The sequence below is a fragment of the Populus alba genome, chromosome 11 (assembly GCF_005239225.2).
Source record: "Populus alba chromosome 11, ASM523922v2, whole genome shotgun sequence".
NCBI lineage: Eukaryota > Viridiplantae > Streptophyta > Magnoliopsida > Malpighiales > Salicaceae > Populus > Populus alba.
Window position 1 is genome coordinate 23,200,432 of NC_133294.1, and position 15,175 is coordinate 23,215,606.

The window sequence follows — 15,175 nt, forward strand, 5'->3', positions numbered from 1 at the left end:
AGGTCATTAATGGCTAGAGGTAAGAAGAAGAAAATCACGGAGCAAGAACAGGTGGGGGAATGCATGGGCATCAGTTTGGTCTGGTCAATGGTAGTTATCATGAGATCAGACTGTGTGATTTAGTTGTGATTTGTGTTCGAATCTATAGCCAGCCTAGACCATGTCGTCTCCCCAGCAATCTTGGTAGGCAGCTAGCTAGCTATCTAGGCTGCTGCCTGCTTTGCTTTTGTAGTTCAACAGTGCCGTATTCGACGGATTTATTATGTTTTTTTTTAATTAAAATAACATTATTGTACATTTTTATTAAGAAAAAGTAAAATATTATTATTATGACTTTTTTTTTGTGTTTCAAAAATATTTTTAATATGGTAGTATCAAAAATAATTTTTTAAAAAATAAAAAAATTATTTTAATAATTAAATCTTATTTGCTTTAATAAGATTTGTTACGGAGCCGACATTTCCAATTTTTATATATATGTTAAGATGAAAAGGGAAAATATTAGACAAATCAAGCCTTTCTTTTAGTTATTAGGATAGCCCAAACCCAGTAGTTAATAAATGTGGAGAGAGGCATTAGATACTTCAATCAAGGGATGTGCAATCGAGAATTTATAGTCTAAAAATATATTACACATTAATATCATGATCTAATAAATATCTAAAAGTTGACTTTAAAAATAAATTTAATTTATATAAACAAAACCAATCACTGTGGGTTTTACTTGTTGGATATATTTTGAATAAAAAATTAAATAAAATCATTTTCAAGTACATAAAGTATTAACAAATTGTAAAATAAAAAAAATGGAGAGAGAGAAGGAACACGTAAGGAAGCAAGAAAACAGAGGAGCGGGTGACACATGTCATGAGCAAAGTAAAAGCAAGGTAACACAAAGGGAAAGCAGAGCTGAACAGAGCAAAACTGAGAGAGAGATTCGGTTCCTTTGGCTTCGGCTTCAGCTTCAGCTAGAACCTTCATCCCTAAATCAGATCTTGTTTCTCCTACAGTGTCGCTTTCTTCTCTGTTTCTCCAGAAAATTCCCTCTCCTTCCTTCCTTCCTTCCTTCTTCTGTTTCTCTGCAGTCACAGAGAGAGAAAGGGAGAGATTAGTATACAGTACTGTTCTTATCATTCAATCAGCAGCTACTCATCTGGGGATTCTTTTGATTGATTGATACGGGTGTGTTTTGCTTGTTTCTCACTCAATCTTCTTCCTTTTAATTCAAATCCAAACCAGACTCAAAATCAAGCCTTTTCTTTCTTTGTTTCTTTTGAATATTTTTTATTGGGTCAAGGAATGAATAAATAAATAAATGAATAATGGGGAATGATTGAATGAAATAGAGGGCCGGATCCGTACAGTTGGTATCGAGCTGCATTGTTATTTTTCTGGGATTTTTTTTTATTTAATTTGATGGATTCTTCAGGTTATTAAAGGCACACTTTTTTTTTTTCTTTTTTTAATATTATTAAATTTATTTCGAGTATAAGTGATGTTTATTTCATTTGATTTTGATTTTAAAGGGCTTCACTCGCTCCCCTTATTTATTACTACTCCTTTTGTTTCTTTGTTTAATTTTTTTTTAAAGCTCATCACTTCTTTTTTTTTGTTTCTATCTAGAAATCAGTGAATACTCGGTGTGAAATTTGTTACTTTCAACTCTTAACTGTGAGTGGTGTCAGCTAAAGTTTGATCTATCTTGTCTTGTTGCGTTTATTATGTTGATGGAGAATGAATAAGTAATAAATGGGTTTACTTGTGTGGATTTTTTATTATTCTTTGGGATTTTTAGTAGATTTGGATCTGTGTTTTTAATGATTTTTAAGAGTTTTGTTATGGGATTTTAGAGATTGTGATTTAGTGAGCTGAAGGGTTGTGATTGGAAGTGAGAAGTTTGATTCCTTTTTGGTTTAGGTTTTCAAGTCTCATTGATTGATTGTTGGAGGATTTGAAGGAACTGGAATGCTTTAATATTTGATTGGGATTCATTCAAGGGCAGAAAACTTGTCTCATGCAGCCAAAAAGGCTCGTTTGTTTTTGTCCTTTTTTCTTTTAATCTAGTTGAGAGCTTTAGTAAAGATTAGTGTTTAGGTATTTGTTTGGTTTCTCTACCTTCGAGGCATGTATTGGTTGGTGATTTAATTTAAATAAATTGCCGTCATTTTCTAATGTTTCTGTGTTGCAATCCCGCAGTATTATGATAGTAACTCCTTTTGTGCTTTTGCCCTTGACAGTTTAGAGCGGCATGTATGGCGGCAAGTTTGCTGTGAATCTACTTTCTTGGTCTGGAAATTAGGATTCCCTTTTGCATTTCAGCAAAATGTCAAGTATGATAATTTGACAGTTTCCTTTTTAATGCAAATCACATAGCGAATGACCTAAATTGAATGGTTTCTGATGCTTGATTTTATTATGGTGATGTTGCATGTTGTTTGGCTACTACTAATATTAATCTCCATTGTCCGATTGAAGGTGTTGAGGGAATTGTGGTTAATGATGAATATAGAGAGAGAAGATCTGATTTTGAGAACTCTGAAGATGAAAGACGGCGGTCAAAAATTGGTAATCTCAAGAAAAAGGCTCTAAATGCTTCGAATAAGTTCACCCATTCTCTTAAGAAAAGAGGGAAAAGGAAAATAGATTATAGGGTTTCTTCAGTTTCCATAGAAGATGTGAGGGATGCAAAAGAGGAGAGTGCTGTCCATGATTTGCGCCAAAAGCTTCTCGAAAGGGATTTGTTGCCTCCCAGGCATGATGATTATCATGCTTTGTTAAGGTCAGCCTATTAATAATTTCAGAACTCAGTGTCATCCGTTTTATAAACTTGAACAGTTTATTTGACTGGCCTGTTTAAATCCCCACTATAATGCACTCACTTATTAATACTGCCATCTCTAATCTTGTAGATTTCTGAAAGCTAGAGAGTTTAACATTGATAAAACAATCCAGATGTGGGAAGAAATGCTTAACTGGAGGAAAGAATATGGGACAGACACAATTTTAGAGGTAATGGAATGGATTTATCCTGCTAACCTTGTTGCTGGTGGTATGGTTATCTTGGAACCTATTGTTTTATCCTGTTAAAAGCAGCAATTTTATGTTCAATGTTTCCTTAAGCCAATCTCAATAATCATTTAATCACAAGCTCAAAACTGCATCTGTTGGTAACAAACAACATGGGCAAAAAATTTTGGTTGCATTGCATTTTTGATAAGTATCCATTGCATAGAATTCATTGTTGCATGCATACTTCATGGTTCTGTACTAAACATTTTGATCTTAATTCTAGATTCAGAATTAGAATTTTTAATCTACTCCTTGTCATTTGATGTTACAAGTATACTGATCTTGTGGTCAATGGCTAGGATTTTGAGTTTGAAGAGGCGGAGGAAGTCTTGCAATATTATCCTCAAGGTTACCATGGAGTTGATAAGGAAGGGCGGCCAGTTTACATTGAGAGGCTTGGGAAAGCTTATCCGAGCAGGCTAATGCGTATCACCACTATAGAGCGGTATTTGAAGTACCATGTCCAAGAGTTTGAGAGGGCCATACAGGAGAAATTCCCTGCCTGTTCTATTGCTGCAAAGAGATGGATATGTTCGACGACAACCATATTAGATGTGCAAGGTTTGGTATGTTGAATTGAATATTGTTTTAGACAAGCCTTTTCAAATTGATGTTGGTCTTAAACCCTTAATCCATTCAAGCAGGAATTAATTATACATGTTGTGAAATTGTTTCAACCTGTAATGATTTCCCTACTCAATGCACCTTAAAGAGCTCTGTGAAATCTGTTCTGAAATCTACTTTTAGAGTGTATTTAGTCTCATTGTAGGTTTTCTAGCAGCCTCTATTGAATCAATTGAGAGATTAATTTGTGTACTAGTAGGAATGTAGGATGTTGATAGATTTACTTTCCTCCACTGTCACTGGTGGTTTATGTTTCTTTCAACTGGTTATCTGCGTAGTTTGAACTGGTGATTAATGCTGTGTTAAAAACAGGGCATTAAGAATTTTACTCGTACTGCTGCAACTCTTTTGGCTTCCATAACGAAGATAGATAACAGTTACTACCCTGAGGTATGAAAGTGTTGTAGTTAATTGATAGTTTTTTTCTTCACTATCTAATTTATTTCTAATAGCTGTCCACACATCATACAGACATTGCATCGTATGTTTGTTGTTAATGCTGGTCCAGGCTTTAAGAAGATGCTCTGGCCAGCAGCACAGAAGTTTCTGGATGCAAAGACTATTGCAAAGATACAGGTAAGAGATATGACTGCAATCATATAGTTTCTCATCATTCATTTCCTGCAATCCGGATTAGCTGTACTCAATTTCTGAAATGCAGGTTTTGGAGCCCAAATCCCTGCCTAAGCTCCTGGAAGTTATTGACTCAAGGTGTGTATCAACTGTTATACGTGCCTCATGTTTTTCTATAGAAACTATAAATTATTAATATACTCCTTTCCTGTTTCAGTCAATTGCCAGACTTCTTGGGTGGTTCTTGCTCTTGCTCGGCTGAAGGAGGGTGCCTTAGATCCAATAAAGGTCCATGGAATGATCCTGCAATAATGAAGGTAGGCAATCCTATTAGAATTTCTTGTATTGATTCTGTGTTGAATTATTAAAGCATGAAAGGAGGCTTGTATTTTTATATTGAACTTGTATTTGGAAATTAACCGGGGTTTGTGTCTTTCGCAGCTTGTACATAATGCAGTACCAGCTGTTGTGAGGGAAATCTCCAGAGTGTCTAATGATAAGCAGGAATTTGACTCATACAATCAGGTATGCCCTCTGAAGGCAAGTCTTCCATCTCATGATAACCAACTGTGTTTGTGGTCATCAATATCTCTTGTTCTGATATATATTAGTTTATTTTGTCTTCCAGGGAAAAAGCAGTGATAAATTAACAGCAAAATCAGGGTCAGATATTGATGATCATTCTTCTCCATTTGGACCAAGGAGTTCTACATTTGCATGCTTGACCCCAGTTGATGAAGAGGTAAGCTGTAGAACCTGTAGCTAGCTTTTTCTTTCAGTACAGTTCCCTTCTCAATGAACTTATGTCTGGACGAGTGTGCATGCCAGTTTGCATGTGTCTGTGCTTGCATGGCTGCTTGTTTGTGCAAGTGAGATGCGTGCACATCCTTATAAGTGAATCTTGATCTTCGCAGGTGAGGGCATCCGATCCAAGTATCTTCTACAGTTGTGATGACAATTTTATTCCGGCTGAGAAGACTGTTCATAGAGGGGGGTGTTCTGAGGATCAATCACTTGGGATCAACAATTTGGGGAACATTCCCTTTCAAGTGACATCAAATCTGGAAGGTATTTGTTCATGCTTCCATACTGCTGATCAGTTTTCTTTCGTCCATTTCAGATCCAATAAACTCGTTGCTTCATGGCAAAGGAGATCTATATAAAAGACTTTTGGAATTAGTCTTGCATGTGTTGATTTTAGTCCATATAGTTGCTGAATATGACTTGTATTGTTGCTGTCTTTTGGGATTTGTATCTTAATTTCAGGTTTATTCATCCGTTGGTTTGACATTGTAAAGGAAAAGGTTGGGAAAACAAGTATCCCAAGCGCAGCAAGAACCCTGATATCTTTCGTGGTCAAACTTTTTCGTAGTTTTCCATTAGAGTATTTGAGAAGGCAGAACAACATTTATCCATCTAATTTGATGGAACATAACACAGTTATCCATTCAACTGCTCTTGAAGCTGTGAATGAAGAAGATCATGTACGTCCATGTATAGAACGTCTTCAAAGACTAGAGAAAATATTTGAGGAACTTAGCAACAAACCTGCTGGAATCCCTTTGGAAAAGGAGAAAATGCTAACAGAATCTCTGGAGAGGATCAAGTCTGTGGAGTTTGATCTTGAGAAAACAAAGAGAGTATGTCCTGTTCTACATGGTTCAATAATTGTGAAGTTGGGCTTTTAATTGTACTGAATGCAAATTTTTTGACAATCGTTGTGCTTTCAGGTACTGCATACTACAGTGGTAAAGCAACTTGAGATCACTGAGCTGCTAGACAATCTACGGGAGTCTAAATGTCGTGTACGTAGTTCAATTATATCCATAGTAAACCTCATGTATGAAGAGTAGCTGTTTATTCTTTGTTTATCCCTATCTGGGATTTTCATTCAAGCCTTGCATGAGGGTTAGTGAGGCTTGAACCCTGGCAGGAACTACTTTGTTCCCATGTTCCAGTTTGTTATTAACATGAAGGGAGCCCTCCATTTGAGCACATACAGCAAGCTTTGTTCAATGTGTTCATGGCAGTCTGTTGTCTTTTTGACTTGCACTAAAATTTTGTAATTAGAGGCTGAATCATTTACCTAGCTCTCACAACAGTTCAATTGATGCTTAAGCATGACAATAATGATGTCTTTTTTTTGCAGCAAAGAAGATTGTTCTGCTGAGTAGCTGAAGTTGTAGCGGAACATCAGAAACTAAATATTTGGGAGACCATGCACAGAGTGAAACTATTTAGGCGTCAATGGTGGCGGGAGGCCATACTCTGAAAGGAGCATCACTACTACTATTTTTTTTTTTTTTTCCAGTAGAAAGACGAGGCAGGCAATCTGTTTTTTCCATTAACCATTTTCCTTCAATCTTGTAATTTCTTGTTGCAGTCGATACTTCACTAAAATTATAGTAGTTAAGATGAGCATTTCTTCCTGATGTTAGCTTCGATTTTGTGTAGAGAAAAACATGAAAAATTGTCAATGGAATGCTTGATATCGACCATACTATACTCATTCTCTCTTTAATTAGTGAAGAAAACTTCCATTACATTTTTTTTTTTTTTTTTTTTATCAAATAAGAAACTCATTCAATTACTGAAGCATCAGAGCACAAAAGGCCTTGTGAGGTAATTCACACGTCTACAGATGCATATTGTAGCTATTTTGACAGCTCGATCTGCACTGCTATTAACATTCTTAGGAATATAGAAAACTTTGCTTCTATGTTCCAACCATGCTTTATGAAATATTATCTTCATCATCTTTTAGAGCCAAGACTCCTTATGGTTTACACCTCGCTTCAATAGACATTCTTGGATAGAACAAAGAGTCAAGGCACAGGAATAAGAGAATTTCCAATGCTGCCAACGACAACTCACAACAGGCTGTCGCAATGTTCTTTTGAAACAGTGTGGTTTTGTCTGCAGTGGTAAGACGCCAGGTCATTGCTTAATACACCAAACATAATCTCTGTGCAACTGCAAAACTATTAGTGATGGCGTAATTACTCTGCCGTGCTGAGCACAACAAATAATTTGTCTTCTCGTTAGCTTATATTTTTGCTGCATGAAAAACACTAGCTTTGTTTTCAGCCAAATACGACTCCTTTTTCACTGTAATATTTTTATCCATATTAAGTGTCAGATTGCTTCTTCATCTGTATTATGCCATTATTAACACAAATAAAAAAATAATCTGAGTTCTCCCGGCCACTCAGGGTAAAAATAATTAGTTGATTATTAATGAATCAATTTAACTTAAAAATTTAAATTATTAGATGAGATTATAAAATATGATTTATATTATTTTACAACATATTCTTTCAAGTGAAAGTTTTTAAACTTGAAATTTATATAGACTCACATTATCTTATATTTAATTTTATCAAATAAATTAAAGAATGAAATTGTAGGTATGAATTCTATAAAGAATAAAATTACAATCCTGCCATGACACCTTCCTCTCCCTCCCCACCCTTTTCAAATATTCTAATTATGGTAACAATGTTTTAAGTTTCAACATGTATTTAATTTCACTGTTGTTATTATTTTAATAAAGGACCAGAAGATTCATAAGTAGGATGCAAAGTCTCATGACACTAACAATTACGTAGATTTCTATTACATTTGGTAACGTTATATATAATATTTTTTAAGAGTTTTTTTCAAATAAAAATACATCAAATTTAACATTTGTACATTAAACAAGTTTTAAATAAAACTAAAAAACAATTAATCAAAATACAAAGGCCATTATCAATACAAAAGGAGAGATTAACATATGTTTCTCTTTGAAAAAATGAAAGAGAGTCAATCTTCGTTATAATTTTCAATTATCAAACAGCATCAATACCTTGAAGTTTCTCATACGTCCATCATGAAAAAACAACAGGCTTGACCCTGGCGTGCTTTACCCACAAAAACATCACCACCCACGTCAGAATCCCTCTATAAATAGGTGACTCGATCTTTTTAACTCCTTCAAGCTTCTTTAAACATTGTTCTCTTTGGAAAGAAATTCTTAGGCGATGGCAGAGAGAAGCAGGATTCTGTACATAGGAGGCACATGATACATTGGAAAATTCATTGAAGAGGCAAGTGTCAAGTCAGGCCACCCAACTTTTGTTCTCGTCAGGGATTCCACTCTCTCTAGCCCTTTTAAATCCACTGTCATTAACAACTTCAAGAACCTTGGTGTCAATTTCCTCCTTGAAAGTCATTTTTGTTTAAACTGACAAACATTACAAGGTTACTGCCAGATGTTGTGTTTATGAATACATTGCATGGTCAATTTGTTCATTGGTTTGACGTTATATATTTATGCTTGTTTTTTGTTTTAATATGTAGGGAGATTTGTCTGATCATGAGAGTTTGGTGAACGCAATTAACCAAGTGGATGTTGTGATATCTACCATTGCTCACGATCAGTTATATAATCAAGACAAGATCATCGCGGCCATTAAAGAAGCTGGAAATATTAAGGTATATATGTAGTTAAACTTGTTTGAGTGGATGGATTGTAGCTTAATTGGCATGTTGTCATTCCGGCCTCGTACCGGACCAAGGTTCAGGTCTCCTTGTAACTTCAAAAGAAGTGAAGAAAACTGCTTGGTCGAATCAACTTATTTTTAGTTCTCGAATAAACCAGGATAGCTAAGAAGAACTGTTTCTGTTGCAGAGATTTTTCCCATCAGAGTTTGGAAATGATGTGGATAGAGCGCATGATGCTGAACCTGCAAAGACAGGATTCGCTACGAAGGCTAAAATTCGACGAGCTATTGAGGCTGAAGAAGGAATTCCATACACTTGTGTGGCATCAAACTTTTTTTCTGGTTTCTTTCTTCCAGCTTTGCACTCTAGTTCTGGGGGTTTGTGGCTGTATCTCCATCCACGTGTCCAGGGCTTCGAGCATTGGTAGCAATGCAGAAACGACAACATTGAAACAACCTGGAGCTCCTGCCTCACCTAGAGATAAAGTTGTCATTTTGGGTGATGGAGATACCAAAGGTAACATATAGCATCTTTTAGTATTCGATTACAGTGTCTTACTAGATGGTTGGCTGACCTTGAAATCAGTTCTTGCCCTCTCTGGATTGTTTCGTGCATTATGGCCTGTGGATAGTCTAGGCAACTTTTGCAAGGCATATAGTGGCCTGCAACAAGCTGGTCTATGCTTCCCAGAATCTTACAGTTTCATATTTTGATCAATAGTGGTTTTCAACAAGGAAGATGATATTGCCACATATACTATCAAAGCGGTGGATGATCCAAGAGCGGTGAACAAAACCCTCTACCCCCATCCAACATCATCTCATCCAATGATCTTGTTTCTTTGTGGAAGAAGAAGATAGGGAAAACAATTGAACGGATCTATATTCACTAGGAGCAACTTCTGAAGAATATTCAAGGAATGATTATATATCATTTCATTGGCTTCAAATGAAAATCTGTCCATTTCATTAGCATCGATCCTTCGGGCTCTGCCGCCTCGAGTTGAATAATTTTTAGAGATACTGTTGTTCTTAGTTTCAGTTGTTCAAAATTAACACGGTGAACTAATCAGGCAGTTTAACATTACACTCTTCTCTCGCTGCAGAAGCTTCAGGTCCACGCAAAGTGATTTTATCTATTTGTCACTCTTTGTTTGTGAAAGGAGATCAGACCAACTTCGAGATCGAGCCATCGTTTGGTGTTGAGGCTTCTGAGCTTTATCCTGGTGTCAAATACACTACTGTAGCTGAATACCTTAACCAGCTTTTTTGAGTCCCTGCGTTAAATAAGCAGCTTTACCTCAATAAACAATCTTGTACATACGATATAATTATTTGGGCCTCGTTGTGTGGGGAATAAGGTTAATTTTATAAATCTTAAAATTAATAATTTAATCCTGAAATTTATAAAATTTAAATTGATAATTTAAAAAAAACAAACTACAACCTGAAATTAATTTTTTATTACTGCTTCATCTGACATTGTGGGATTCATGCTTGATTATATAAGTATCCCTCTTGAGAATGAGATTTCTGGTTGTGTGCGTGCATGATTGTATTATGCTAATTGTAATTTATTAAGGTTTTCAAAGATGGAGACCTCCACAAAGATCATCATTAATTTTAACAAAAATCCCTTCCCACTATGATCACTCTAAAAAAATTGGAGAAATCACACCTAATTGACAACCATTTGTAATTCCCACACAAATCAACATCAAGTGGGGAATTGCTACACAAGAGTTGAACTCTACCCTCCTCTTTGCAATTAATCTGTGTGTTCCAATATTTTGTAGCTCTTAATGCAATTAAGAGAATCATTTTACTACTATTAAGATTTCATTTTTTCAAAAGTATTTTTTAATTTAAAAATATATTAATTTTTTTAATTTTTAATATCTTGACATCAAAAACAATACAAAACACTTAAAAATAATTAATTTAATATCTTCTTAAATAAAAAAATAATTTAAAAACATAAACTAATACAATACCAAATAAATTGCAATTTTTTAATATCTTTATATCAACACTCTTAAAAAATATTTTATATCTTAGTACTAAACACAATAAAATATTCTTACCAGCTCACTTGAAAATTGATCAATTGCTAAACATCTGTTAGGTACTGTGGTTGATTTTGTGGTTGTAGTTTTAAAATTTTTAATAAAAAGCATTTTTTGTGAAATTCATTTTAAAATTTGATATGTTCAGTTAAAATTGCGTTTGAAATTATAGTTAAAAAAACACAGTTTTTTGTATTTGGTTAAATTATACTCCCATGGCATGCTTCCTTTTCTCTTCAACATCCGAGTGATGGGCAACCCATACGCCCTGATTAGGCAATCAAGTTTCCATTCTTGCATGGTCTCATAGTCGGCTCAGGTGTATCTTGGGTAGTGCAGTGGCATCTAAAAGCTCATAATCTGCTCCTTTTTGTGTTGCCCATTTGGTCCATTATTGCCTCTGTTTGAGACGAGAGAAGGGAACAGAAGGGAAGGAAAAATTTGGGAAATGGGAGTCCAGATCAATGGCAATAATTTGGGAACAGAGGGGAAGGGAGCAGAGGAGATGAGCTAACGGGAATTTGGTGCAGGTCTAGCCTCGTTTGACAGAAGAAGGGGTTGAGAAAGTTTTGTGTTAATTACAGTGTCGATGAAAGAGAGGAGAACATGGAAAAAACTATTGTAAATTGTTTTTCAAAAACTGAGGTCCTCAGTTTTTGAGTGGAACCCATATGAAATAAAATTGTGGTTCTGCTTAACCAAATATTTTAATATTGCTTTTATTTTTATCCGCAGCCGCAGTTGTAGTGCCAAACGGGCAGGGCTTGAAAAGATGACAAAAAAGTGAGGGGAAAAATGTAGAAATATAAAGAACTATAAAGAACAGCCCTGCATTTACTGATGAAAGAAAAGAACAATGCACTAAGTTCACGATTGAGAAGAAAAAATAAAATTTAAGAGAACACAGAGCTTTGATAAAAGAATATAAAGAACAAAGAGCAGAATTGTGTTGTTGGTTACTGCCATCCCAAGTCTTTTATTTATAGGAAAAGAGAAACATAATTTGAATGAAAAACAATAACAAGAAACGTGCCTGCCTTCTTCTCCTTTATTTAAGGAGATGTTTACAAGCTAATTCAATCCTAGATAATCTTAACAAAGAAATCAAAAGCATATCCTACACTAGATAATAATCTCAGCTAAAACAAAGAAATAATACAACAGTGAATTACTGCTAAGTAAATTCTGAGCTAGCTTAGGTACCAAGCTTCAACACTCCTCCTTGGTTCCAAAGCTAGTCATTCCGATTCTTGCCCTCAGATCTTCAAACCTGGTTTTCGCCAATGGTTTGGTGAAAAAAATCTGCTAGTTGATCTTCAGAAGTGCAGTAGCATAGTTCTAATTCTCCTTCTTGCTGAAACTGCCTGATTGCATGAAATTTGATCTTCATGTGCTTGGTTCTATCATGGAACACAGAGTTTTTGGAAATGGCTATAGCTGATGTGTTGTCACAAAACAATGTAGTGGTATTTTGTTGATTGCAATCTAAATCACTTAGCATCTTCCTCAGCCATATAATTTGTTTTGCTGCTACATAAGCAGCTATATATTTAGCTTCTGCAGTAGAATGTGCCACCACCGATTGTTTCTTTGAATTCCAGCAAAACATACTCTTTCCCACAGCAAAACAGTAGCCTGAAGTGCTCATCATTCCTTCATCACTTCCTCCCCAATCACTGTCTGAAAATCCACCAAGATTGATTGAGCTGGATTTCACAAAATGTATGCCAAAACCTGCAGTCCCTCTCAAATATCTTAATACTCTCTTAGCTGCCACAAAATGGTTTTGACTTGGCTCTTGCATGAACCTGGAAAGATAATTCACAGCAAACTGAATGTCAGGACGAGTGGCTGTTAAATACAACAAACTTCCAATTAGACTCCTGTACATTTTCCCATCAGCTTTTGGTGAGCCATCCTCTTTCATTAGCTTCTGCCCCTGTATCATAGGAGTGCTTACTGGCTTGCAATTGTTCATTGCAAAACTATCCAGTATTTTCAAGGAAAAACGTTTTTGACAAAGAAAGTAACCTTGATCAGTTTGGGTTACTTCCATTCCTAAAAAATAAGTCAACAAACCAAGTTCATTCATCTCAAACATGTCTTTCATATTGGTTTTGAATTCCTCTACAAGCTGCTCCTTATCCCGTGTGATTAGCAAATCATCAACATAAACTGATACAATTAGTTTATGTCCAGCAGCATGCTTCACATATAAAGTTACCTCATTCATGCTCCTGTTAAATCCCAAGCTTAAGAGATGATTATCCAACCTGCTATACCAAGCTCTAGGATCTTGTTTCAATCCATACAATGCCTTCTTCAGTAAATAAACCTTGTTTGTTGAATTAGATTTTTCAAAGCTAGCAGGCTGCTCAACATAAATCTCTTCATCTAGCACACCATTCAAAAATGCAGATTTAACATCCAATTGAAATATATACCAACCGTTTTGTGCTGCTAGAGCAAGCAGGAGTTTCATTGTTTCATGTCTGGAAACTGGAGCAAAAGTTTCTGTGAAGTCGATCCCTGCCTCTTGTGAATATCCTTTCACTACAAGTCTGGCCTTATGCTTGTTGATCTTACCATCTGCATTTACTTTTGTTTTGAAAATCCATTTCACTCCAATTACCTTCTTATGAGCTGGTCTGTCAACTAGCATCCATGTTTGATTCTTGTCTATCATTGTAAGCTCCTCCTTCATTGCTGCTATCCAAACTTGAGAGTTCATGGCTTCTTCAACATTTACTGGTTCTGCCTCGGCTACATTGCACCTGCTATAGATATCTGATAGAGATCTTGTCCCTCTTACTGGTTGATCATCACTGTTTTCTGCAGCATCCAAGTCAGTTTGTTGCTCAATATTCCCAGCAACATCTGTTTGTTGATCAATCATGTTTGCAGCATCCAACTCATCTTGTTGCATCGGTTTTGATTCTTTATTTGATGAATTTTTCCAGTTCCAAGCTGCATTTTCTACAACTTTGACATCTCTAGCAACCACCACTTTGTTAACATTCAAATCATAGATTTTATAAGCCTTAGAATTTGTACTATAGCCTATAAGAATCCCTATATCAGCCTTTTGATCAAGTTTCCTTCTTCTGACTTCAGGTTTCAGAACATAACAAATACTTCCAAACACTTTTAAATGATCAATACTGGGTTTAAAACCATACCAGAGTTCATAAGGAGTTTTATCTGCCAAAACTCATTCGGTTTATAAGGTATGCTGCTGTGTTTACTACTTCTGCCCAGAATTTCAATGGCAACTTCTTCTCATAGAGCAAGCATCTAACCATCTCCATCAATGTTTGGTTTCTTCTTTCACTTACACCATTCTGTTGTGGTGTGTAGGGAACAGTCAGCTGGTGTTTAATCCCTTCTTTTGCAAGGTATGCTTCAAATTGTCTAGAGGTATACTCTCCTCCATTGTCAGATCTCAAGGTCTTCAATTTGTTTCCTGTTTCTAGTTCAACTGCTGCCTTGAACTTAACAAACTCAGCAAACACATCAGCTTTGGATTTTAGAAAACAAACCCAGCAATACCTGCTAAAATCATCAATAAATAGAAGAAAATACTTTGAACCATTTAATGATTCATTGTGCATAGGTCCACACACATCTGTGTGTACAAGCTGGAGTTTAGATGCTGCCCTGTAAGCATTGTCAGGAAAAACAGTTCTGGTTTGTTTTCCCAGCTGACAAGCCTCACATATAGTTTGTTGCTCCTGAATATTTGGCAACCCATGAGCCATCTGCTGGTCAGCCATTCTTCTTAGAGTAGCATAATTGAAGTGTCCCAGCCGTTTGTGCCAAATAACAGATTCCGTGCACTCATAAGTATTAGCACTTAAACACACTTCATTCCAATTAACATTAAAGCTTCGGTTCATCATTTTTGCAGAAAGTAAAAGCATTCCATTTCTATCTTTAATGTCACACACTCCATCATTAAAAACTATTGAATATCCAGATTCAATCAATTGACCCACACTAACTAGATTCTGGTTGATCTTAGGCACATAAAGAATATTTTTAAGAATTTTTGTATCTGACAGTGTTTCTACTACAATTGCTCCTTTTCCTTCAACTTTCACAAAGTCTCCATTGCCAATTCTGACTTTAGACAGATAGCTTCTATCCAAGTCTCTGAATAAGCTTAAGTCTGCTGTCATATGATTAGTGCAACCGTTATCAATGAGCCATGATGAGTCTTTTGTCTCTGCTGAATTACACATGTCCTGAATTGTGACCATGAATAGAAGTTCTTCTTTGACTTCTGAACAGTCGGCTATTTGTGCTTGTTGTTCAGTTTCTGTTTTATTTTTACAGAATCTTTGGATGTGACCAAATTGC

At 35.7% G+C, this 15,175-nt stretch overlaps 1 protein-coding gene and 1 pseudogene across 3 annotated transcripts; both read left to right on the top strand.

Annotated features, from left to right (window-relative positions):
- The first annotated feature begins 821 nt into the window (after positions 1 to 821).
- Positions 822 to 6,764, top strand: LOC118029433 (phosphatidylinositol/phosphatidylcholine transfer protein SFH13). Of its 3 annotated transcripts, XM_073412737.1 has the most exons (16): positions 822 to 1,182; positions 1,624 to 1,671; positions 2,238 to 2,330; positions 2,476 to 2,779; positions 2,910 to 3,009; positions 3,369 to 3,635; positions 4,006 to 4,083; positions 4,165 to 4,269; positions 4,355 to 4,404; positions 4,484 to 4,583; positions 4,708 to 4,806; positions 4,895 to 5,008; positions 5,181 to 5,334; positions 5,533 to 5,906; positions 5,997 to 6,071; positions 6,416 to 6,764. In XM_073412737.1, exons 3-16 carry the CDS (start codon positions 2,324 to 2,326, stop codon positions 6,434 to 6,436), a joined length of 1,848 nt encoding a protein of 615 aa, XP_073268838.1. In that variant the 5' UTR covers positions 822 to 1,182; positions 1,624 to 1,671; positions 2,238 to 2,323; the 3' UTR covers positions 6,437 to 6,764. The 3 variants fall into 3 exon arrangements, with proteins under 3 accessions (XP_073268838.1, XP_034889203.1, XP_034889204.1); XM_035033312.2 differs by lacking the exon at positions 1,624 to 1,671; XM_035033313.2 differs by lacking the exon at positions 1,624 to 1,671 and having other exon boundaries at positions 823 to 1,182; positions 4,708 to 4,791.
- Positions 6,765 to 8,288: 1,524 nt separating this feature from the next.
- Positions 8,289 to 10,106, top strand: LOC118029432 (phenylcoumaran benzylic ether reductase POP1-like; annotated as a pseudogene).
- Positions 10,107 to 15,175: the final 5,069 nt, after the last annotated feature.

What these genes read in the sequence shown, in the direction of transcription:
- LOC118029433 (XM_073412737.1), top strand. An exon ending in GATTATCATGCTTTGTTAAG is followed by an intron (nt 2,780 to 2,909) that starts GTCAGCCTATTA and finishes CTAATCTTGTAG; the next exon opens with ATTTCTGAAAGCTAGAGAGT. An exon ending in GGACAGACACAATTTTAGAG is followed by an intron (nt 3,010 to 3,368) that starts GTAATGGAATGG and finishes GTCAATGGCTAG; the next exon opens with GATTTTGAGTTTGAAGAGGC.